Below are 25948 nucleotides of genomic sequence, written 5' to 3'. Positions count from 1 at the left end.
TCTGTGCTAAACATATTTACCGTGGAGTTCTTTAGCCCTTCAGTAATGCCCAGAAGATAGATTTTGTTTGCTATAAATGTCATATAAAAATGAATGATTGGTTCAGCATAGAATTATTTTTTTTTCAGTATATTTTTCTCTGATTTCAATTGTTCGTTTGTAATATATCAGAATTTCTGCAATATGAAAATTTAGAAAGGTTTGCGTGTAAGGAGAATTGAAATCCTGGTTGTGTTAGAGGGCGAGGGAATGACTTAGGAAGGCATTTGGGTAAACATTTGTCTCACACAGTCAGCACTAAAATACATTTTTGCCTTTAGGATGTCAGTGGGCTGTTGGCATGACAGTTTTGCTGCTGTTTACGAATCTTAATGCTTGATATTTGACAGCAGTAGTAAATCTCTTTCATAGCATCAGAGGCTTCCACAGCACTATGGGTATTTGGTAATTAAAATCAGAAACACGATCAGATATCAATATTCAAGAATGGGGTCTGTTTTAATATAGTTTAATCAGTTGCCTTCCTGAGCTACATTTGACGTTGCTCATGACAGCTGATTTGTAAAGAGACATAGTAGGAATTCTTGGGCAAGAAGATGGTAGTGGGCAGGTGGATTTGTCTACATGGTCAATGAAGAACTGACCGTAAGACATCAGAGAAACTGTTACTAAGGTAATGGTAATAAGCCTTAGGTTCCCTGCATTTGATTTGGGTAGGAAAATTGGTTCAAACGAGAAGATGGCAATAACAACAGAAACAGGCTTCAAAAGGGAGGAAAGAAGGAAGTGGTGTTCCTGGTAGCAAAACCAGATGACGTTTGGCTGCATTTTAGTGAATCTGGAAACCCTAAAAGGCAAAGATCTTTAGTACTGGAGGATTCTGTACTGTTTTAGTTGAGTAATCAGAGCTGAGACAAGAAGAATGTAGGAAAGGAAGGAAGGACACCTGAGCTCCATAACCAGCTGAACCTGGGAGATGGTCAGTTTGCGGTATTGGTGCTGGAAAGAAGCAGGATTATCGAGGACTGTGACAGGCACTGCATGTGGGCCTCTAATAGAAAAATGTTTGTAGCTGGATTCCTGTAGGTTGTTTGCAGATTCAGCCAATGGTTAATTGTGGTGTTAGGTTTTCCTTCTTCTGAGAAACATAGAAGAGTCACTTTCAAGGTAATTTTAACAGATGAGCATGGTTGTTTTAAAGCATGCAGCGGGGTTAGTTAGACAGAAAATCTTGAGTTACGTGGCCACATTGTTCTCAAACAATGTATTTTCAAGAGGAACAATGTTTTACTTGTAAGAGAAATGATGTGCTTTAATAATAAGCTACTTATTAGATTACATATATATATTTCTGAACTCCATATTAGATGTCAGAATTCCTAAATGTAAAGAGAACGTCCAATGTGACAAAAGCTTTTCTTTTGTAAAGTTTCTTAGTTTGCATCTTTTCCATTTTTCTGGCTATATAATTGAAAGAATATAATGGTTACACTTGGGAATGCCTATTTGATACATGTAGGTCTTAATTTAAATGTGCTTTTGATCATTGATGTTTATAACAGTCAACTTTGAATCGGGCCGATTGTAAGGGGCAAAACTGTGCTCATCAACACTTCACACACCAGTTTTATAAGATATTACACAAAGGCAGCACAAGATAAAGCTAAAGCTTTTTTTTTTTACCATATACAGGTAAGATGGTAGTACTGAATTATTCTGAGATCAGAGCATTACCTACAGTTTGAGGATATAACTATAATGACTGCTCTGAAAGTAATGCCTCCTATTCTACTATGTTGACACTCAGTGTCAGAGGTGGATGTTACGACAGAAGAGACTGAACCTTCCCAGCAGTATCCCATTACATGTTGTTGCTGTGTGACAGATGGCAGCAAGGTCCAGTCTGACAAATTGGTGTCTGACATGGAGGTGTGTATGGAGCAAAGGTGTGACATTGAATTCCTCGATGCATCAACATTCATTGACACCTGTTGAATGTTTCCGGAGACCAAACGGTGTGTATGTGCACGGTGAGGTGATGGGTGGTGCATTTCAGCAGTGGGAGACAGAGACATCAAAGCCAAGCCACATTCTGAACAATCATGCACAGTTGTCAGTTTGAAACAGTGGTGGCAATGTTGGAATATCACAGAGTTTGTGCTGGATGTGTCACACAGATGCTCACACAGGAACAGAAGGAACACTGTATGGAAGTTCATCAGGACCTATTGAACCAGTCTGAGGCTGAAGATGACAGTTTCATGGATTGCATCATTGCCAGTAATGAGGTTTGTTGTCACCACTACAAGCCAGAGTCAAAACAACAGTCCATGGAGTGGTGATGTATGAAGAAAAAGCTCAAGGCAGCCCTCAGGTGGTAAAGTGATACACATTTTTTGGGATAGGAGAAGGATGATCCTTCTGGATTTCGTGGAGCCTGGATAAACCATCCACTCTGACCACTATGTTGTGCCACTGACTAAGCACAAGGACTGAGCACAAGGCTTGTACTTATATAATCAGGCCAGAGAAGAGGACAGCCTTTTTCTTGCATTGCAACTATTCCAGGCCTCATACCAGTGTGAGGATTGTGGAGCACACTGTCATTCTCAGCTGGACTGTCCTACCGTACTTACTGTATAGTCCAGATTTGGCATCTTCTGTCTTCTATCCATTTGGGTCAATGAAAGACAGACTGTGTGGGCAACATTTTCCTAACAACAGCATTATCGTAGCAGCTGTGAAACATTGGATCACCTCTGCAAGTGCAGATATTTATGAGTACAGCACGCAGGCTCTTGTTCAATGCTGGTGAATGACCAGCTAGTGGTGGTGACTATGTTGAGAAGTAGCATTTTGTAGCTGAGAATTCGCTCTATCAAATAGTGTTATTGTGCTCTTCATAGCTGTTGCAGTTTCCATGGGAATAAATAGGAGGCATTACTTTCAGGGTGACTAACAGAAAGCAATGATCAGTCTCATCGGCGTCAGTATTTGATGCCAGAATATGAGTAAATAGCTTGGTTTTATCAGTTGATGGAGCTGCCTGAAGAATATTGACACAACATGTATAGTTTTCAACATCTGGCAATTTATGCTTGGAAGAGTGCTCAGTTTGAAAGGGAAGCAGCAGCTCACGATCAGGGTTAGGCAAACTTCAGAAGAGAAAAGAATTGCACAGCACCCTTCGCTACCTTCCCAGTGGCCCATATCATTAGGTTACTGGAAGTGCTTATCACAAATATGAATTAAAAACCCAAGAACAACATGTTTTTATTTGTTTTCTTAATTGCTGTTTGTTAGCGTGGCTTAGAAATGTACAGAAAATCTTTAGTTATGGAGAAAACACACCTCTGTGAGAGAAACCTTTTTCCTGTTGTGTACTTAGTTCTGAAATAGCATTAGATTGTGCTCATATTTATCTTCAGTGGAGAAGACTTGCCTCTGCCAAGCTCTTGCTTGTAGCAGCGTGTTACTGCAATGTGTGATAACAGTTACAGCCACATGTGCTTTGGCTGTAATCTCCATGCTTAAGATAGCCATTGACTTTATAAGATGACTTATAACTTAAGTCTGGTTTTGTCATTTAAGATAAGACCTCATGTGATTCTTTTAAACTCAGAGCTGAACTTAAATGAAAGGCACTGTTTTTATCAAAAATGGCTTCTTGTTTCTGCTTTTATTTTTAAAATGCATGATAGTGAAGAGCCTTGACATGTTTTGTAATGGTTTGCCTTAAGGGAATTTAGATGGGGATATGAATTTTCATAGAAATGCTAAGACAAAGGAAAATAAATCAAGGAGCTGCTTTGGAAAACTGATTAGTTATTTAACACCATCTTCCAATCTCAAAACTTCTGGGATGCAGTCTAGCAAGCATGTCTTTTGAAAGAGATGGATAAAATTCTTGCATTGTCAAACCTAACGATGTTTAACTTTTCAACTCCTCTGCTGCTCATGGTTTTCTTAGCTAATTAATACGGATAAATACATCACATCCCAAAATCCAAGTGGGCGTCACAGTAAAGCAGTAGCTGTAAGGCTAGTGGGCACGGTCTTGAAATCAAATAGGGTCTTACTGTGACGAGTAGCTGTGCTGTTTCTGAAGTCTTGCAGTCACTGATGTGGCTGATAAGGATAGTTATTTCCTTTAATTTCTCTCAGAAACAGATTCATTGTAAACACAGCTACAAAGCTAAATGTCTGTGAATAACTGAGGTTTCTGCAAGTAGTTTATGTAGTTTATCAGGAGCTGCTCCTCTTTTCCATCACATAGAATAATTAACGATCGCAGCATTCTTTTTTAGTATTAGTGTATGAAGGTGGAATTAGAAAATGCACAGATATGAAATGGGAGGAGGTAGAAAACTCTCACAAAGGAAACATAAGTAGTCCTTGTTATGGATTTTTTCCAGACAAGTTTCCAGTAGGTGGGTTAGCCCACTGTTGGGTGGATCTGTTGAGTAATACTTACAAATCTCCTCTAATTTCTATTAAAAAATAATAATAATAAAAAAGTATTAAAATATCCTTAGAAAGTTTAGCCACATTAGAGGACTTGTCTTAGTTTGACGGTTTTATATGAATACATGTGTATTCTGTATTAATTATTGGTCATTTGGGTTAATCTTTGTCTAGCTGTAGGATAACAATTTGTCTTAATTTTATAGTCCAGCTTCCTCCTATGACAAAAACGAAACAGAAGTGTGCAGGCCTTTGGTAGAGAGAATTATGAGATAGAGTTTTTCTGGAGTTTTTTTCTGGGAAAGACTCCTGTTGCAGGAATTCAGAATCAGTAGTTAAAACACCACCACATAACTTACGGCCTAATTCAGGCTATTAGCCTTTGCACAGCAGCATACTACTTCTGGATCAGTTTAGTTTTCAGGATCCTATATATTTAGTATAGTTTGATTCCTTTCTTCCTGCTAAAGTCTGTACCTACTTCTCCCAGGGGAATGTTGTTCTTATTAGAATGTGTTCAGGACCTCAAAGCTAATAGCAACCCTGATAAAGAATGAAAGAAGAGCTAGGTGCAGGTGATGGGTTTGGTTATAAATGGGATTATAGGGATCTACAAACATAGGGCTAAAGAGGAGAAACATCACACCAGGGTCTTTTCACATCTTAATCACAGTAGTTTCCTGGAGCAGAGTAGTCACAAGGCAGAATCTATCACTTGACTATTTTTCTTTGTTATTCCAGGAAGACTTCTGCTGTAGGCCCATGCTAACGTAGAGATAGCTTCTACTGTCAATTATTTCCAATCACTTCTGTCCTTAGTAGGGCCATTTTAAAAAGATGTTTAAGCCCTGAGCCTTGTCATATGGAAATAACAAAGAAAAAAATATTTCATGAAATTTGAGAGGTAAAAAAAAACATGAAAAGCCACAAACAAATCACACTGGAAGGCACACGGGATCCTTAATAGCTTTCTGCATTCTTAAATGTCTGTATTAGCATTGATTTTTCACTTCAGAGTATCGCTACCTCATTGTGTTTGGAGGTTATCTCTAGCACTTCATAAAAAAAAGCACGTGAATTTTGCCAACACCTGATGTTTGTACCTCAGAGAGGCAATGAGATGTTGCATCACTTGACAGTCCACCGTCTTGCATGCTGTTCTTGCTCTAAGCCAGGATGGATATCTTTAAAAGTCTGCAGTTTTACATTTGGAATAGAGTTGGTGTATGTACCAAACCTATGGAGAGTGTGTTTTGAGTGCCTAATTATTATCTTATAGCCTAATTATTATCTTATAGCCCATTTCAGTGTTCGGAAATGGTCTTTCAGTGCTGTTCTCTTTGTGTGCTATTTGTAGACGATCCGCTGTTGCCCGCATTCAGGAGCTCTTCAGAAGGAGGAAAGAAAGGAAAGAAATGGAAGAGTTGGAGACTTTGAACATAAGACGTCCTTTAATAAAGATGGTTTATAAAGGTCATCGGAACTCCCGAACAATGGTACAAAATGCTTTGCTTGCTTTTGGAGCCGTAGGTTTTTGTGTGTAGTGAATTATTGTGGGTGCTACATTGATAAGGACATTGTGAGCATTTCCACTTGTATATTCAGCCAAAAGTCATATAATTTGCTCTAAATGAAAATGAAAATCATCATGGCTTGTATGTCACCATGTTAGACAATCAAGTTTTCAGCAGTTTCATTTTCTCCTTAAGTTCCTTTGAAATCTCGGGTGTTTGTCTGTCAGCTGTGGCTACCTTCAAAATCATTATTGGATCCTCGCTCTCCCTTCCAAGCTCTTTAAAGGGAAATTAATGATTAAATTTTGAAGAGCTTGGAAGGGAGAGTGAGAATTCAATAATTTTGAAGAGCTTGGAAAGGGAAAGCGAGGATTCAATAATAATTTTAAAGAGATTTGATATATTTGAATCTAAAAAAGGAAATACTGCTAGTTATTAATCTTACTATCAATACTAAATGCCCTGCCTTTTTCATATAAAGTGCACGTTTTGAGGGAAAATACAGCTACTGTTTTTAAAACAGCAGTGCATGAAAAACAAATGCTGTCTTCCTTGCTGTTTCTTTTTGTCTTTTCACAGTACTTTGAAGATGTTAGGTTCTTAATGCTAGGTGGTGCTCTGTAGAAGTAGTACGCGTCTTGTTTTGAAGATGATCTGAGGAGTAATCTCTCTTCCTTCAAGAGCAGTTTTCTAGAGTTTAAATGAAAGGCCTTGATTACACTGGGGGGAAATTGCTTCAATAAGTGCGTATTCCAGTAAGCGTAAAACAATGAAGCCTAGAATAAATTGGATTAATGACAAGATCTTGCATTGTGTTTCACAACTTAATTTTAATTACTCAAAAATGCATTCGTTTAAAAGTCAGATCATCGAGCACTTAGTTCAGAGATATTAAGACTAAGCTTGCCTGAGTGGTCCTAATGTAGTCTCCATCTGTGTATGCATTGTTGCACAGATTATTCCATGCACGTTGTTATTTAGCTTCTGTAGAATTTGGTTTTAGCTTCAGTTTTACACAAGCACCTCTGATAAGGAACGTATCCAGTAGAAGACTGACGTGTTTGTTTCTATGGTGGCAAACATCATTTTGATTTTATTTTTCCTGATGGACTCCCTCCATCCCGCAAGAAGAAAGTTGGCTTCCATTTCAAATTTGTGATGGAGGCAGTTTAGAGAACGCACTTTCCATGCACTTTTTCTGTTTCTTTCACACTTGAGCTATGCAGGGATAAAATTGCCTTGTCAATTACATGCATCTGTTATTTTGATCATACATTTGTAAGAGAAATGAAGTCAGATATGCAGATTGGTTAATTTGGGTACTGTCTGACTTCCGAGAGTTTAATTTGGCAATCTGACAAAAAATTGCATCTATCATATCTTGTGCAATTCCTATATTTGTTAGGAAGCAATAGCAGTGGTGTGTGTGATGGTAGGGGCTTGGGGCATGGGATTTCTTGTTTCTTTCTACCTGTTCAGGGAAAGAATGTTCTTGTGAGCCCAAACTCTTACTTCTTTCTCTTCAGAATTTGTCTTTTGCCATGTACCTCCAGTCCTGTTTCTCCAGTCTCTTCCTTACTAATTTTCCCTCCTGTTCCAGTCTTTTCGTATATTTGCCATTCTACCTTTCACTTTACTCACCCCAAGTCCTAGATTCCCATTTGAAAAAGTTAGCTTGAAAGAGATTCTGTTCTTCAGTAGAACATGTGCACACAGCTAGGAAGCAGATGATGGGTTGTGTGTGCATGCAGCAGGGGTTCGAAAGCACAAAATATTGTCATTGTGAATTTGATATCTGTTGCTTTATGTGATGCTAAAACTGAGTCTTTTGAAAATTAGAAGTGTGAAATAAAGAGATGCTTAAGAGAATGCAAAGAAAGCAGGAATGACTGAGAATAAAATAAGGTTATTTATTATTATGGATGTTTTGGATGTAAGGATGTAACAGAACAATAAAAGATGAGACCTATAAGACAAGAACTGCATAAAGATGAAAATACTGGAAACGCGTCCTGGACTACAGATTCCAGAAATGCCATTTTCTTGGCTTATTTTTAGCCATAGGGGTGATATTACTGCGCTAACTGTATGGTAGGAACATACTCTATAGACAAAGATCTAGCAAGATCCCAAGCCTGAAATTTGATATGAGATGTATTTAATGCCGGAAACACAGTGCATATTTTTAACCGTGGTAATGGTTCACCTTACTTAGTATGGTTCTTTATCATGGCTTTTTCTTAAATCAGCGTAGCCAGGGCAAGGCACAGAACAAGACGGTGTGTCTGTCTTTTCCTTCAATGCATTTTTCCGGAAAAGCTATGCAAAAAGAAAGGATGAAGGCACTGCCTACTTGGGAGCTTTATTGTGATGTGTTACCTGGAAAACAATTCCATAGTAGGATTCTGTGCAAATGGCCTTTTGCCCTCTTTCATACCCAGGTTTCTCTCTTTTTTTCTATGAGATATTCTTGAATACTAAAAATTAAGAAATTGTTTTATGCTCTACTTCAAGCATTGGATGGCATCCCTGTGAACTCTGAAAGCTGCTCTATGGGAAATTTCTGTTCATATATCTCTTCCCAGCGTATGTCCGTACAAAAAAATTAGTACACTTTGAGCTTGAAAGGAAAATGGGAGATGGAGTGCATCACTGCATTGTATACTAAGTGTGTGTAGCATACATAGGCATGTTTAGGTGATTATGAAGCTCTGCAACAAGCCCTATGGTTACAGTGAGAAGTGTCTGGCTTCCTGGGAGCCTCCTCAGGGCCTTGGCTCTTTCTATGGTATACTTCAGTGAGTGGCACATTCAGCCCAATTATGTTTACTTACAGATGTGCACCCTGTAAGTCACAGTGCAGTATCACTTCATTTCTTCCTAGTTTTTTTTCTGATTTTTGAGGAATTCCTGAGTAAGTTTTGCATCTTTCAGGTAACGTTATCAGTCTTACTGTCAGAGGTGTAGAATTTCCTCCTTCAAATGTATCCATCAAGCACATAAAAAAATCCTTTCTGGCTGTTTTAACTACAGGCAATTATTACTGAGGCTAAACTAACTTGTCATCAACAAAGCTGTAGAGGAGTTATCTGTAGGCTGGAAACAAAGATCCAGTTTTATTTTTGACAGCTAAGCAACTTAAAAGTAAATAAAGTGTGAGTGAAATTAATCCAACCACTGCAAAGTAAAATGCCCTGAATTGGTCCAGAATGCTAGAATAACCTTCAGTAGGAACTGCAGGCCCTCACTGAATGTGACGCCTATAAAGTTTATATACAGCAACGTGTGTCTAAATTTAAAATAATAATAAAATAAAATTATTACAATATTATATAGAAATATATATATTAAAATATATTATTACAAGCATGTTTCACTGTTAGTAACTCCTGATATCTGACAAGTGTTAGTCGTATCACTTTAAACATTTCACAAGGATGTCTGCATGCCCTAATAAAACACCTGTAGGAACAACCATATGGAACAGGATGCCTCATCCACATGTTTAAAAACTAAATAGTAATAAAGTGAAACTATGATGTTACTTATTATATGATATTGCAGCTTTTCAGTACCTAAAGGGAGCCTATAAACAGGGGGGGAGTCAGCTCTTTGAAAGGGTAGATAATGGCAAGATGAGGGGAGATGTTTTTAAGTTGAAGGAGGGAAGATTTAGGTTGGATGTCAGGGGGAAGTTCTTTACTATGAGTGGTGAGGTGCTGGAACAGAGACGTTTTGGATGCCCTGCCCCTGGAGGTGTTCAAGGCCAGGTTGAACTTAATGAACATTAACATGTTAATCTCCATTAACAGAGCTCTAAATTCAGATGCGGTGGCACTGTGGAAATGGGATTTTGCTTTTTAATGCGTTTCTAAAATCGGTCTTATGAAGTAATTGTGTTTGTTTTTTATTACAGATAAAGGAAGCCAATTTTTGGGGATCTAACTTTGTCATGAGTGGTTCAGACTGCGGCCATATTTTTATATGGGATCGCCATACTGCTGAACACCTCATGCTGCTGGAAGCTGATAATCATGTGGTAAACTGTCTTCAGCCTCATCCATTTGACCCAAGTAAGATGGTCACTTTTCACAAACTATATATTCAAGTTATCTGTATTTCTCAAAACTCAGTCTTTAATTCTTTGGTTAATATTGTGTTTTAGTGATAGGTTTTCATTAAATTCTTGTTCATTTTTCCCAATATAAGTTAGAGAATACTGCTTTTTATTTGGTCTTGAGCTAACGACTTTGGCCTCATTCAGTAACTTACTGGGATGAAAACATTGCTGACATAGTATATACAGAAAGCTGAGATAGAGTAAAAGGAATCTCCATCTCCTGTTCCCCCTCCAGATGCGCTGTTTTCCATGACACCTAATTTTCACACTGAGGAGTGAAATGTGGGGGTCACTAAAATGTTACCAACCCTCTAGGATGTGATACTTGAATCTGGTCTCTACTTGCTCTGTTTGGTAACTGAGTGAAATGCATTAAAACTCAGTGGCACTGTGAGATTAGAAGAACACATAAAATTCATACGAGTTCTATCGGTTTGTATTTAGGGAGGAATATTTATAGAAAAGATGAACCAAAGTGGCAGAAGGAATCAGGTGTCATCTGGCACGTGGATGAAAAATCTGAACCATTCTGCAACTTCTGACACAGCCAAAGGAAGCGTTTGTGTTACTTCTGTTCTTCATAGCTTACGTGGCTGGAGAAAAATAATCAACTATAAAGACATAAAGTTAAAATAGTAGCAGAAGAGCTGTTTTTTTTTTTTTTTCCATTGAATCCCACTGAATGATAGGGTTGTTGATCTTGTACAGATTCCCAGTTACTGAGATCTCTCTGTGCAGGTTTTATTCTCACAGAGTTTTTGTACAGTGATCTGGAGGATGTAGTGGAATGTTTCACATATTATGGGAGTGTTCATAAGAGTGTCCATTGCTTTCGCATATCTGAATACCAAAGACATATACACAGAGTTCACTGAAACTTTCAGATGTGCTTCCTATTTGATATTACCTTGCTTCTGTCTAATGACATATTTCATTGATAATTTCTATGACTGACTTACAGTTCTGGCCTCTTCGGGAATTGACTATGACATAAAAATCTGGTCACCGTTGGAAGAATCCAGGATTTTTAACAGAAAACTTGCAGATGAGGTAAGAACCTTCCTTCCATTTCTGAGTTATGTTGCATCTTCCAAGTTCTACAGAAGTCTTCGCTGCAAATTATAGCTACTGGATTAGTGGAATTATCTAATGTTGAAAAGAAAAAGCAAGTACCAATAAAAAGCTGTTCCTTGTGGCAGCTAACTTTCATGTTAGCACACAGATTCACTTTGTATTTCATTAACACTCCTAGAAAGTATATGATAGAATATGAAAATATGATAATAAATCGTGTACAAGAAAAGCTGGAAAAAGTATGAACAGTCAAATAAAGAAGGAAAACTGACAGGAATTAGAAATGAAAGCACCAATTGTCTATAAACAAACTGAAGGAAACACAGTGATATACAGAGGAGCAGGGAGCGGAAAAATCAATCCTATTTAATATTCAATGACATTAAAAGAAGTTAAGATTGCAAATCAGGAACTTAATGGAATAACGTGACTTATTAAAATGTTGAGGGTTTTTTTGCATAATCACTTGGACAGAAGGGTTGTACCAGCCTGTGTTTGTCTTTATTTCACTCTGTTAGAGCCATATCTGCTTCAAAACAAAACAATAAGAACAACAGCACAGCAGCACAACTACGACGCCTTTAAAAACAGGCAACCATCCTGTGGGAGTTTTGAACCTTTGCCATTGCTTTAGAAAAGTAGCACTGGGTGATGAGATACTTAAGTGTTGATTGTGCGATAGTTTGAATGATGAAATACATGGGAGTCTTCAGGGCTTATAAGTATCTATTGCTAGACATAAATGTGTGCTAAAAGTAGTTACCATATTGATACTTCTGAAACAGGGAGAAAAAGGCAACGCTGTCTTCTGAGTTTGTTCTTTTGGGGCATGGTCAGCTGTACAGAATGCTTGGTGAGCAGTTGATGGCAGCAGAGAAGGGGGTCTCTGACTCCTCCGAGAGGAGCTCACTGCCGACATTTGCAAGAATATTTTCCTTAGAAGAGGCTTGTCTTTTCCTTACAAGAGGCTTAAGAAGGAGTCTTGGGGGAAAAAAAAAAAGAGAAATGCATTATTTACCCACCTAACAGCAGCTGTTGTGCAAGGATGGACTGAGTAATGGTCAGAAGTTCTCCCCACAGAGAAATTTGCATGCTTTGCAATAGTGGGAAAGGTGATCTGAAAGATGGGTGAAGGTACTGAATTAGAATTCAGAGGCAAAGCAATAGGGATGGCAGGGTGCTGCCTTGAGCAAGAAAGAGGCGGAAGAAGTGGAAGTGCTTGTTAGTGGAGGTTTTTTTTTCCTCCTTGAAACCAAGAGAGTAGGAGATGGCTATTTCAAGTGACTAGAAAGCTGTAGATGTGTTCAGAAGGAATTATGGAGCTGGAGAATGTTCCTGAACTGCAATAGATGAATTGCTTGTGTTCCTTGGATTTTTGCCCAAAGTTTTGAGCAGCATGAAGGTAGGAGTTCAGGGTAACCTCATCTCTTTTCCTTCCCACATTCTTCACCAGTGCTGGTGCTAGAACTTCGTTTTCTGCAATAGTTGCCATCTGTAATAGCACTTTCATGAGTCCTCCATATATCGTGCAAGGTCTCATTTCTGAAAGTTTTTCTTAGCTGCCTGTCTCAGTATCTACCATGGGCATCAGCAACAGGGTGATGACCTTAATGGAATACTCTTTAGGTAGACTAATAGGTATCTGTAGGCAGAGTCCACTGTCTTACATTTCTTACCACATATAATTGGTATAACCGTATTTGTTAGTAATTATTAAAATAATTCTCACTTCATGCAATTTTGGGTGCAGTAATTGTGTAGATGCTTTGTATCATCAAACTAATATTGATACAATTTTGTTTGTATTTATTTCTACTCTTTTTTTTCTCCTTTATTGCTTCTAGGTTATAACACGTAATGAGTTAATGCTGGAAGAAACCAGAAACACTATTACTGTTCCAGCATCTTTCATGTTACGAATGTTGGCATCTTTGAATCACATAAGAGCAGGTGAGAGACTTCTTCAGGACTTGACCACCACATTGATTTATGAAAAAAGCAGATGGGTTGGGGTACCACCAAGATCTCCACTTCTGTCTGCCTACATTTGAGATCCCTGCAGTGGTTCAAGGGTTCTTCATTGGTGTCTTGATAGAAGTGCTATGGAATTGGTTCTGTGGACTTGCAACATTTTGCAGCTGTTTTTTGTTTGTTTGTTTGTTTCTTTATTTAACCTCAAAGGGCAAGAAAATGACACAGTATATTTTAAATGTTACCATGCTGTCCACCCTGGAACAGTGGGAAATGTGACCACGGAAGATAAGGAAAAAACTGAGGTTCTTAATGCCTTCTTTGCATCCATCTTTAATAGTCAGACCAGTTATCCTCACATTACTCAGCCTCCTGACTTGGAAGTTAGGGGAGCAGTTAGGGACCTTGTACTCCAGCTGAACTGCCGCAACACTGTGAAACTGGATGAGATCCACCTGAGGGTGCTGACAGACATGATTGCCAAGCGGGTTTCCACTGTCTGTCAGCATTGCTGGTCAACTGAAGAGATCTCAGAGGGCTGGAGGCTTCCTAATGTGATGCACAGCTATAAAAAAAAAGGATTGTAAAAAGGATCCTGTCAGCCTGACCTGGGTTATGGAACAGGTCATCTTGAGTATGATCACACAGCATGGGCATGTGCAGGACAGCCAGGGAATGAGGCCCAGCCTGCATGGGTTCATAAAAGGTAGGTCCTGCTTGGCCACCCTAATCTTCTTCTGTAACAAGATGACCTGCCTGGTAGAAGAGGGAAAGGCTTTTAATGTCATCTCCATAGACTTCAGCAAGGCTTTTGACACTGTCTTCCACAGTATTTTCCTGAAGAAGCTGGCCACCCATGGCCTGGGCAGGTACACTTTTGGCTGGGTGGAGGGCTGCACCCAGAGAGTGGTGGTGAGTGGAGTTAAATCCAGTTGGTGTACAGTCACCAGTGGTGTTCCCCAGGGGTTGGTATTGGGGCTGGTCCTGTTTGATATCCTTATTGATGAATTGAATGAGGGAATTGAGTGCACGGTTGCAGATGTCACCAAGCTGTGGGGAAATGTTGATCTCCCTGAAAGTAAGAAGGCCTTTCAGAGGGATCTGGACAGGTTGGATCACTGGGCTGAGGCCAGTGGGATGAAGTTCAACAAGACCAAGTGTCGGGTCCTGCACTTTGGTCACGTGTAATACTACAGGCTTGGGGCAGAGTGTCTGGAAAGCTGCACAGAGGAAAAGGATCTGAGGGTGTTGGTCAGTGCTCAGTTGAACATGAGCCAGCAGTGTGCCCTCGTGGCCAAGAACACCAGTGGCATCCTGGCCTGTATCAGAAATAGTGTTTTCCGCAGGAGCAGGGAGGTGATTGTCCCTTTGCTCAGCACCATTGAGGCCACACCTTGAGTACTGTGTTCAGCTTTGAGCCCCTGAGTACAAGAAAGACATCGAGGCTCTGGAGCATGTCCAGAGAAGGATGACAGAGCTGGGAAGGGTCTGGAGCGGAAGTTTTATCAGGAGTGGCTGAGGGAACTGGGATTGTTCTGTTGGGAGGAGTCTCAGGGGAGACCTTGTCACTCTCTACAGCTGCCTGAAAAGAAGTTGTGGTGAGTTGAAGGTCGGCCTCCTGTTCCAGGTAACAGCAATAGGATGAGAGGGAATGGTCTCAAGTTGCACCAGGGAACGTTCAGGTTGGATGTTAGGAAGAATTTCTTCTCAGGAGTGGTGAGGCATTGGAACAGGCTGCCCAGGGAGGTGGTGGAGTCAACATCCCTGAAGGCATTTAAGGAGAGGGTAGATGCAATACTAAGGGCCATGATCCAGTGGGCAGTGTTGGTGGTAGGTGAATAGTCAGACTAGATTATCTTAAGGATCTTTCCTAACCGTGATGACTCTATGGTACTGAGAAGGAAGCAGGGGCGGGAGGTTTGGGAAGGCTGGTATGACACCTGGGGTAGAAAATATGCAGAACTGTAGATGAAGGTGACAGATGCCTTAGATACTGAAAATGGGGAGGAGGCCCAGCAGTGGCTGAGTAGAGTAGCAGCCTCGCATTGATGAAGCAGGAGGGAAGCTGTGCCTGGAAGCATTTGCTGCTCCTCTTTCACCTCCTACATGTCTGTGTGGAGAAGATAGACAGGGAAAAGAACAGGAAAGCCACTGCATCCAGGCCAGTGGTGTGCTTTACTTCTGCTGTAAATGTCTTTGTTTTGGGGTTTTTGTTTGTTAGTTTGTTTTACAAAGCCATTTATTTTTGTGTTGTTGTTGAGTGGGGTTTCTCTTAACCTGGCGCTGCACGTTCTTCCAGTGATTCATATTGAGCCAATATTATTCCCACTCGCGTTTCTGTGTCTGCCAGTCTTTAAACAATTTCCATCAAAAAGTAGGTTTTTTTGACATACACAGTGACAGACAGCAGTTGTGCTGTTTCCTGCGGTATACAGATTTCTAATTGTAGCTCCTCAGAACAACATCCTCAATCGCTTGGACTTGCGGTCTCTTACTGTGTAACACAGAGCCGCTCTGCATTGCTTAATAGCCCAGAGAGATACTGTGTTGCCAATACCCCCCCTATTTAGAACTTCTCTGTGCCTTACAGACCGCCTGGAAGGTGACAGATCGGAAGGATCTGGCCAGGAGAATGAAAATGAAGATGAAGAATAAGCGGCAGTTGTGTGCAAGCACCTGGGTGTTCATGGAATTTGTACAAGACATTAATTATATTTTTCCTTACAGAGCTTTAGTGCAATTCTAAGATATTGCTTTTGGATAACCTAACCTTCTGTTTTTGAATGACTGTGTGCATGACTTTGAGAGAGTGTGCAAGTACAATAAGCAAAAATGTTTTTAAAATGTTTTGCCATGTATGAGGGGTGCTAGGAGATGCAAAGTGCAATATTTTCCTTAACCTGCAAATGTGGGAGCTTGGATCAATGTTTTAAAGTAACTTTCATTATAGTAAAAACGTTGGTTCAAATAAATTTCTATACCTGCTGTTTGCATGTTTGTTGCTTTCTAATTAAAAAGATTTGGTTGTTTTAAGTAGTTTCCTGTTTTCTCTTTGTGCAGCCATTGATACCCATTACTGGTATTACCGTTGTACCCCCATTACTGCCTTCATCTGCATTCTTTCCTACAGTGTTTGTGAAGTGACAGATGCAGTTATTTCTTGTAGTGAATGCCAGTGGCTTGGAGACTTGGATTTCCATGGGCGTAACCCACACATGCTTACACAGCATTGTCTGCCAGTCGGACCGTAGTGCCACCTCGTACACCTCATGCTTGAATCTGTAGTGCTGGTGAAGTAGTTCTGTTTCACTAACAGATCTGTGATGCTGGCTCTTTGCAGCAGCAGCAGATATACCTTAATTTCCATTGGATTTAGAACAGAGAAAATGTGCTGTAGGTTTCCTAGAGGAGTGTGATTTAGAAAATCCCTGTGCGTTACTTGCTGGGAGTCGTTATTTGTGAAGGAAGGCTAACAGGCTGTACCCATCCTCCTTATGCTGTTGGATGTCAGTGGAAAAGAGGAAGTGAAGGAAGACAAAAGAACGCGGAACAGAGCAGCTTTGCTCAATGGCTGTTGTTGCCAAGGATGCAGATGCCAAAAGGCTCCGTAGTGAATGAGAAAATGTCAGGAACTGTAAATCAGATGGATGAGGGTACCTGAGTGGGAGGCTCCACACCACAAGTCTTGCAGGGACCTGATTCCTGTTACAACACGGGCATGCTAAAAAGGCTGGAGAAGGGATATGAATCACAGAAATACAGGGAGATGAGAAACCTAGGACTTTGAGGAGATGGAAGTGAAGCGGGAATTACATGGCAATAAAAGGGCAAAGGAAGAATGGAGAGGAAGAAAAGAATGAGGAGATGGATAGGGATTTTTATTTTAATCTTTTTTAAAAGAAAAACTGGGCAGGAGAACACAGGAGATGAGTAGCGAGAGCAAAGTTGAAAGGCTTCAAAAGCAACCCAGCAAAGTGAATTTAGGAAAGAGGAAATAATTGTAGGGGAGAAAAGGTTTTGGAGATGGAGGGATGCTGAGAGAATTGGATGTTTTGGAACACTGCACAGCTGGAAAATGGGGAACTTCCTACCCAAAGGATGGAAACCTGGTGTGGTTTTGAGAATGTATCTGCCGCAAGCAAGGCATGGTGAGAGAAGTCAAGGTAAGATCTTGAAGGTATGGAGTGAAAGTAACTCTAATATGGGTATTTCCCTTGAATTCTTAGTACTCCTTCAATAAGTGTGAAGAAGTGTGTAGTAGATATATGTGGTAGATCTGTTGTGTCTGTTATCAGGGTTTTCTGTTCTGATGTAGCAGTAAGAGGAACAGAACTGTGTTTCTGTAAGGCAGCCAGAACATTTCTGTATTGGAAACGCAAAGTAGCACTGTATTTGTTGTGTCTATTAGATCTTCCCTAGAAGAACCTCTGAAGAAGAAGATATTTGAGACTTATCTGTTAATCTGCCAATTATTTAACTAGTTCATTGTGTATAGAGCAGGAAGCTATCTCTGTGAGACTTGTGTATGCATATTACCTATCATTCCATTGTTTCTTCACTCATTCTCAAGCATATTGACGCGGCAGCCATTCACTAGAGAGGTCCATAAATCAATGTTAAATTCCATATGCTTAGATGCGGGTTTGCCAATTAAAGGCATGGTTGAGCACGGGCAAAAGATTAATATTTGAAAGACTTTTGTCAAACTTCAGTGACGCTTTTCAAGTCGTTCTTCTAAAACTACCTTACCTATTGCGTTTGTCTTCGGTTGGAAGACCTTGTGGTAATTGGTTCTGTCTCAATTCCCATAACCGTGCAGTAATAGGAACTGTTGGTGGAGCTGGTGGTTAAATCTCTAGAGTTCGTAGCTACAAAGAAAAAATGAATGAAAACTTTACTCAGAGATGCTCGGAATCACAGAAGGAAAGCAAGCAAGAAACCAACTCCCAACCCACGATCCGAACCTTTAGAGCTTTGGGCCGGGGCTCCCCCTAGTGCTCACCTCGAACTGCTGCGGTAAATCTAGTAAATCTAAGGAGAGGAAAAGACCAGTGGGTAATTCTGTTGCAACGCACATCAAACGAGCAGTTGATCTGTCTGGGCGTTGAAAGGTAAATCTCCACAATATTTTGTTTCTCACTACAGTGCCAACAGCCCAAATGTGACGCAGAGGAGAGCCAGTGAGACTCTGGGCCATGTTTTATTTGCCTGCTGCGTGAACTGAAGACTATTGGTGTGCTCAAGCTGCTGTTCTCCCACTCTGCCGTCCTTCTGTCCTGCAGCAGCTTGCTGTAAGTGTTCGCATCCTAGGGATTAATCCTTGCAATTAAATCAGAGAGCAACTATCTGATACCAAGATTCAGATGTCATCGAGCTCATGTAGAATTCCATATATAACGGAATATCTTTCAGAAGGGTATTAAGACTGTTGCAGAGATGAAAAGCAAGTTCTTTGATGTGTTGCTATGATTCCTGGCAACTAATTGGGTGCTGGAGCTTGGGCAGATGGGCACTGTAGGCACATTCTCTGGTTTAAATGTCAGAGGTGCTGGCTGAGGCTGTTTGCGCAGTTATCTGCTGAAGCTCTGTGTCTTTGTGCCATTTTCCCTCACTGGAGACAGGGCGGAGTTCACTAAAGATATCCTGCGTTACCTTTGTCATAAAATCTTTTAAGCAGTAGATAAATGTAACTTCAAAAAAAGCTTTGAGGTAGAGTGATCGCTACATCTTATGAGAAAGTTCTGGAGGATGATTTTTGAGGGACAAATAAATCCCAAAATAAGTGTTTAAAATAGATGTTCTTGCAGGTATGTGTGCACATGTGTAAGGGATGGGAGGCTGTGCTCAGGCCTGGAAAGCTGAGTGGTGATGTCTGCAGTCATTCTTCTGTGGAGAGATACTATCGAGCCAGATTCGGTCTGTGGGACTGAGGCCTGATGCAAAGCATACGGACAGCCCTTGGGAACCCTCCCTCTGTGTGTCATGGTTGTGGGGGACAGACCCGATGGCTCCATCAGAAACTAAGCTGCCAGTCAGCACAGCTCGGGTCAGAGCCTTTATTCCTCCTCGTCCAGAGCCACATCACTCTGAGAGACCTGTGCTGGAATAGAGGCAATAGCACAGAGGGCAGGTAGGCAGCATTCCGGCCCAACTCAGTAGACACTGATTTTTGAAACCTGGGGCTCAATCCATTTTAAACTATTTTCGTGGCTTATAAGCTGTCCCAATGCTTTCATCTGTGAAAGCATCTGGTTTCTCAGTGATGTCATCTGCTGTTAAATCTGAGCTCTTTTTTGAGGGCGATGGAAGTTTATTCACCTTTGTTTTAAATGTTCCTTTTATTATTTGTAATGCTCGTCTGTTGGAAAGGTGTCATCCTCCCTCTCTGTGACTCTAAAGACCTTTCTATCAATGCTCCCCACTTGATTCATTGAGCAGATTGAAGTCCAAAGAACTACTAACGGTGGGCATGAGATGTATCGGTTCAAGCCACAGACACGTGCCACTCCTAAACAAAGCTCTTCCAACTGTTACTCAACACATGAGCATGATTCCCTTTTTGCAGAAGTGGTACAGAAACCCATGGAACCAGCAGGTTCACTGCCCAAGTCAGGGCTGATGGCTCCTCCTTTAGGCACTGCTTAGTTCAGTGAAAGCCCTCTAACTAGAGCTCGTTAATAGGTTTGATACTAATAGGAAAACAAAACCCAAGGGGCCTGCAGCTTCTGTCAAGCAGTACAGCGGGTCAGTGGTCAGGCCGTGTTTCAGTATCTCCTCCTGCCCAGCCTGCCCTTAGCCCCATGCAGTCTGACATATCGCTGTTACTTTTTTCCTGCAGGTGAGCGGTGAAAGAGGGAGAGCAAGGAGGGAGGAAGGCACAGGCTGTGGGAGAGCAGTAAAAGCTGCCGCTGTATGTTTTCAGCAGCACCACACAGCACTGTGCTGCAGTCCTTTTCAGGGCACGGCCGTTGTGCTGACAAATCTAAGCGAGCCTCCTATGTGCATTTCAGGTGCATTTGTCTCCCTGCTTCATTGCTTTCCTCTCATGCAATACCCGACATCCCCTCTGAGCCCAGTGTGAGTGCACCGTTCTCTCTGTGCATCGATGTCTCACTGAGCTGGGCCAGCTGGATGGTACCACAGCCCTTGCTGCGAGCTCCAGCCCCACTATGCTTTCAAAACAAGCCATTGTGAATCCATGTTTTCTAGTAAGTACCTGTCTGTTTGCATCTAATTGAACAGAGCTGCTTCATCTCCTACAATTAGCATATTAAATTTTAATGGGCCTTTTTGTTCTTCAGTTCTCTCTCGTTTATGGAGATGTATGCATCTCTGAGGAAGATTCACCAGTGCTGAGAGTCTGTTCTCCACATCTCTCCTATATAAATCCTTCCTGCACATCTGTTCCTTGCTTTGCATTGGAGCCCACCTAGCCCTTACCCCCCGCCATGGGCAGGGCTGCCCCCCCATCAGCTCAGGCTGCCCAGGGCCACATCCAACTCAGCCTTGAGTTCCTCCAGGGATGGGGAGCTGCTGGACTAGGTTTCTATTCCTCAGAGTGCAATGGTCATTCGGTAGGATGTGTAAGATGGGTTCGTGCTCTCATTTAAATTACTGCTGAATGATTTAGTGTCATCACAATTGTCAGCCACTAGCTCTGAGGGCAGGAGGTGCTGCTTCAGCACTTTACAGAGGAAAAAAAGGGTCTGAGACTGTTATCCATCTCCAAGAAATACATTAAAGCGGCATCTCAAACAGAAATGCGGTGCTTTAAAGTAGTCTGCTGATATTTTACCTGGGATTATAAAAAGCGAGGAAGGTTTCTGTAAGTCTTGAAGTGGGTATGGCCACTGCAGCAGGGCTGCTGCTGCTTTATCCCAGTGCAGAGAGAACACACAGCTGCAGTCAGGCTTCCATCAGCCAGCAGGAGCCTCTCGCCTCTCCCACACCTCATGCCTGTGGCTGCTGCTGCATGATTGTCACCAGCACCGACTGTTGTGTCCTTGTTCTCACCATGCTGAAATTCCATCCGCTTGCTCCAAAGCCCAGCTTATTCATTCACGTCACGAGAATTTCACACCGCTGCATTGAATGGGTTTGATTGCTGCCTGCAAGCTCTCAATTCGGCCGTGATGGACCCTCACAGAGGAGAGCTGAGTGAAAGATGTAGAAATGAACGAGTGTGATCATTTCATTGGAGAAATTATTTCTCTCTGCCTTCTTTTCACAGTCTCTTTCCCTGGAGGCAACCCTGAGCCCAAGAAGTGGTGGCAGGCTGGAGCCCTCCCCTCTGGGCTTTCTTTGGCCATGTTCTCCTTGGGTGCAGAACAGGTGGAGCTGGGAGTCTCTGTGTGAGCAGCACCAGGCCCATGCCCTCGGACCTGGGTGATCTGTGTGGCAACAGAACTGAGTTCTCTCAGGCCTCTGTCTCAATCCTGTTGGTGTAACAGCATTTGATTGCTAGGGGTTGATGAGGGTGTAACAGCTGTAGGAACGGTAGGCTGGTGCAGGTAGGATTGGATGGGGGTCTTTGTTCACATCTGAGCCCAAAGACTGTGAGGGGCCTCCTCTACATGGACCATTCAGCCATCACAAGGTAGCAGAGTAGCATTGGGATCAGCATCTGGTGGTCTGTGATGGGTTGCCATGGCAACTGGCGAGATGTAGTGTGCTGAAGGAAAATGCAGCTTCTGGACTAATTCCTGGGCAGCAGGCAGCCGGGTGCCTCTGAGGTGTGCCCCTCTGGCTTCAGGTGCTCCCACAGATACATGGGGGTGTAGATCCAGAAACCTCCTGGGTAACCAAGCTGGAATGAATCTTTGGTCAGGAGCAGAATTTAGTCTAAAGCGTTAATTTGTTCCCAAATGCTCTCATCGAGGCTGATTAGAAGCTCCACTCTCTGGCAGCCTCGGGCCCATCCTGAGCCACGGGCCTTGGGTGTCAGGCAGCTGCTGTCAAAACCCATGTTGTTGGTGTCATTGACAAGCTCCAGAGCACAGGCAACGCATTTCATTACGGAAGTGTTTCCAAAATGAAATCTCATTAGAATATTCTGTTTGCAAAGGAAATTAGGATTAAATATGAAAAGATGAAACAGATTGTTCTAGCGTAGCCCGAGACCACATTTTAAAAGGAACGTTTCTCTTAAGGGAGACAGCCAGCACGTTTTGTCAGCCCGCACTGCCCAGTAACTGAGCACCTGTGAGGATGGGCAGCTCTCTGCCATGGGGCACGAGTCAGGAAAACAGAGACCGAAACAATCAGCCCCACCGGTACATGAGTGGTCACTATATTATAGAGGCAGTTACTGCTTTTTATGTGTTGCTTTCTGTTTATTTTCTTTCGAATCACATTTTTTGTGGCTTCTTTCAGCAGAGTGCGTTGTGAAGTACATTGCAATGAATGTGTCATTATATTAAATTCATTTGCCAAGATTGTTTTTAGAAACATGATATGCTTCAATATCCACAGGCTACGTAGTTTCCAAGTGTTTTCCTGTACAACTACAGCTGCTTTGTGCTTGCAGAATGTTTTAATTAGTTCTATCTTACTGGTAGGTCACCTTACTGGGTTTGTGTTGGAGCGCCGTCTCATGATACATCATCATCAAAAGGTAAAAAGTAAATTAATAATTGTATCTATTTACCAGATGCAAATACTCTTCCTATATTAGTTTTTGAACATTGCATTCCATTCCATGCTTTCCTGCTGTAAGCGGTACCAGGGCACTTCTGCGTTATCTCATCTCATTTGGGCTGTCAGGTGAGCACAGTAACTCTGCCTATCACATTTCTTTGTTGTTCTTTTATGTTCTGCTGCAAAAAGCTGTCAGTTCTCCTATTTGCCCATGCAGCACCAGGTGGCTCTGAGCAGCAGGGATACGAGAGCCTTGGTTGAGCTGGGGAGAAGTTTTGCTTTTCTACTGCAAAAGGAAAAGAAAAATGGCACGGGCTACATTTGGACACCGTTTTCTTGCTGTTTCTGAACCTGCACACCTTTCATCCTTTCGGTTGAATTCAGCTGTACCAAGAGAATCCCCAACCATTTTTGGTCCTGACTGTACAAGTCATCTGAGGTTCAGAGGTTCAACACAAACCCTGGGGCAATTAAGAATGCATTTCCTCTATAATAATTTTGATGTTTTCCCGGAGACGGGTTGTGCCAACAAAATCTGCGCTGTTTCTTTCCCTTCCTGATTTCAGATGAGCTAGATCACCCAGATCTCCTACATACAAGTGTAGCTTCAACCATACCAATGTGTTATAGAGATTGCAAACCTAAGAATAATGCTCGGTGGGGGTGCCAGCTGCCAAAATGACAGTGTGTGCTTATGGAGATAAGCCCCAAGTCTCTGATAAGTCCCACTTTTGAGCTATTTTTGAGTTCCTGTTTATTTCTGATCCTTCTGTTCTCAATGCCATCTATTTACAACTTCATTTCATTGCACTTGAAGGTCCTCAAAACAGAATCACTTTTGATGGAGTCACCATCCCTGGAGGTGTTCAGGAATCGTGTGGCTGTGCTGCTGAAGGATGTGGTTAGTGGGCATGGTGGGGATGGGTCAGTGTCTTTTCCAGCCTTAATGGTTCTGGGATTCTAAAAATTCATGCTGAAAACCATGCAAGGCTGAGTAGGGTTTCCTATTTGCTTAATTCTTTTTTAGGCTTTCTTTTGGATGAACAGCTGTAAATGCAAAGACCTCACTTTGGCTTTCTACCTCACCTTACACTCTTCAAATTGGAAACTCCACGATGTTCAAATCTGACACATATCCCTCTCCATTTTGCCTCTGAAGCTGCTGCCAGCTGATGGATGCACTGATTTAAAGACCCATTTAAAGACTCATTTAACGTTGAATCCTGCAACCAGGATATGTAACATGGGACAGCTCTTAAAAGTCAGCAGTAAGGAACCAGGATGTCCCAGTGGCACATTACAGTTTGGCATATTAGGAAAAGCAAGGAAGGCACCTGATTTCTTATTATAGAACACAGAAAGAAAAATGCTTGCTGTTTGAATGAGATAAGGATTTTTGCTCAGTTCCACTTGAAAAAACATCAGCAGCATTTTTCTAGCCAGTGGGAAATTACGCTGCTTGACATTTCTGCTAGACTCTCAGCTCTTAAAGACACAGAATCTAAAGCTGACACTTAGAATTATGTTGGAACAGAACCTATGATTATGCTTGTTTTGTTTTGTTTTTGTAATTTATGTAAGGCTGTTATTCATCTCTCAGGACTGCTAGAAGACACGCTATTCTCCTGCATTAAGAAGCCACTTTGTCCTTATCCATAAATACATCCAAGTATTTATTTTAACTGCACTTAATGCTTTATCAGTTCCATAACCTAAGGTCAAGCTCGAGTTATCTCTGCTTCTCTCACTATTTTTGTACTGTTCACTCTCTGACGAGAGCTGAGAGACCACTGTGGTTCTGTAGCATTTATACTATATCACTGGGACTTGAGCTGGTTTATTTCCCAAATTCCAGCTTCCCCCTCCATAAAAAAGATAATTTCTGTAATTCCTATTTTACGTACAAGGACTTGCATATATTCATTAGTCTGTGTTCAGGAAGATGAATTCCTAGATACCATTTTCCTACATACATCTACGTTTATGGAACTCCTTCATTCTGTAGCAGCAAGCAGAGTTAAATTTTAGTCTCATGAGATCATAGGTATCGGTCTATTATTTAACCAGAAAAGATTAGTAGTTAGGAATTTTGTCTGTTTGTACATATGCAATAACTACATTCTGGGTTGTTTTCTCTCTTGATCACGAGATGAGCATCATTGGTTCTTTCTGTTAAAAAATACCTGAGCGTATGGCATACTTCTGTATTTTTACTGGTCTATTAAAATTATTTCACTGTTCAATATCTATACTGCTAATCCGTATCATAGACATCCACGTGATACCTCTCACCGGAGCTGTATCAATTACGAAGTCTCAGCTGTTGGACTTTCTGTTGTACCAGAGTGGACCCAAAGTTGTGCTTTGGGTGATACTCATCTGATCCATTCTTGATAATATCCTGTTATTTTCCCAACTTATGTATCTGATCAGTAGATTTTAAGGCTTGAAGGTATCATGGTGATCAACTTGTCGGACCCTTTCGCCTCAGTCCCTGGAATTTTTGATCGGTCTTTTAGCCATTAGGTCTTGCATGTGTTTTTCTATTAGAAACAAAAGTGCAAAGAATAAGAAACCATCTCATGGCTGGAATACACTCACTGCTGTTTTCTGATGTGTTTCTATTCTTCTAGCATTTAACGAGATGTGAAAGTCAGTACTCTGATCCTGGATTGAATATTCTAGTGATGATCTCTACGAAATGGCACACCAATGCAATTACCTTCTGTTTCAAAGGACTAAAGGATCAACTCCATATTTTTATAGACAAATAGCTTTTAGAATTGCTATTTCATTATCAGGGCTGTATAGCGCGTATTTTCTTGGGACAGCCATAATAAGATTTCAGAAGAAAATAGAATGAGACAATGCAATTATCACCCGTGATTCCTCCTTTTGTTCTTGTCTGAGTCAGTTCTGGGGGGAGGGAGAACCTCTTGTTTAGCGTTTCATAAATAATCTCCTGGCTTTAAAGGTAAATTGAATTTTATGACTCCAAGTGGCAGAGACGCCAGCGGAAAATGATAATTGTGTTCTTAAAATGATGCACGGAACACAGAGGACTGCGACTGATATGAATTGTAATGTGCAAGCAAAAAGCTGGTTAAAATGACAGAAGAAATAAGGTACACATTAAAAATAAGTTAATAACTGTACCCTGAATTGTGCA

At 41.3% G+C, this 25948-nt stretch overlaps 1 protein-coding gene across 5 annotated transcripts in view; it reads left to right on the top strand.

The window, feature by feature from the left end:
- The window catches only part of DCAF6 (DDB1 and CUL4 associated factor 6), a 74250-nt gene extending 58073 nt beyond the window's left edge, over positions 1-16177 (top strand). For 4 of the 5 annotated variants that reach the window (XM_072348755.1, XM_072348746.1, XM_072348738.1 and 1 more), the window contains 5 exons: positions 5822-5960; positions 9895-10051; positions 11060-11148; positions 13017-13122; positions 15734-16176. In XM_072348755.1, coding sequence (XP_072204856.1) covers positions 5822-5960; positions 9895-10051; positions 11060-11148; positions 13017-13122; positions 15734-15798 — 556 coding nt within the window. In that variant the 3' untranslated portion in view covers positions 15799-16176. Of the gene's footprint in view, positions 1-5821; positions 5961-9894; positions 10052-11059; positions 11149-13016; positions 13123-15733 lie in introns of all 5 variants that reach the window. The other variant, XM_072348764.1, reaches the window with a different exon arrangement.
- Positions 16178-25948: the final 9771 nt, after the last annotated feature.

This window comes from Excalfactoria chinensis, chromosome 1, assembly GCF_039878825.1.
Source record: "Excalfactoria chinensis isolate bCotChi1 chromosome 1, bCotChi1.hap2, whole genome shotgun sequence".
Lineage (NCBI taxonomy): Eukaryota > Metazoa > Chordata > Aves > Galliformes > Phasianidae > Excalfactoria > Excalfactoria chinensis.
This window is presented reverse-complemented; position numbering and strand designations above follow the sequence as displayed.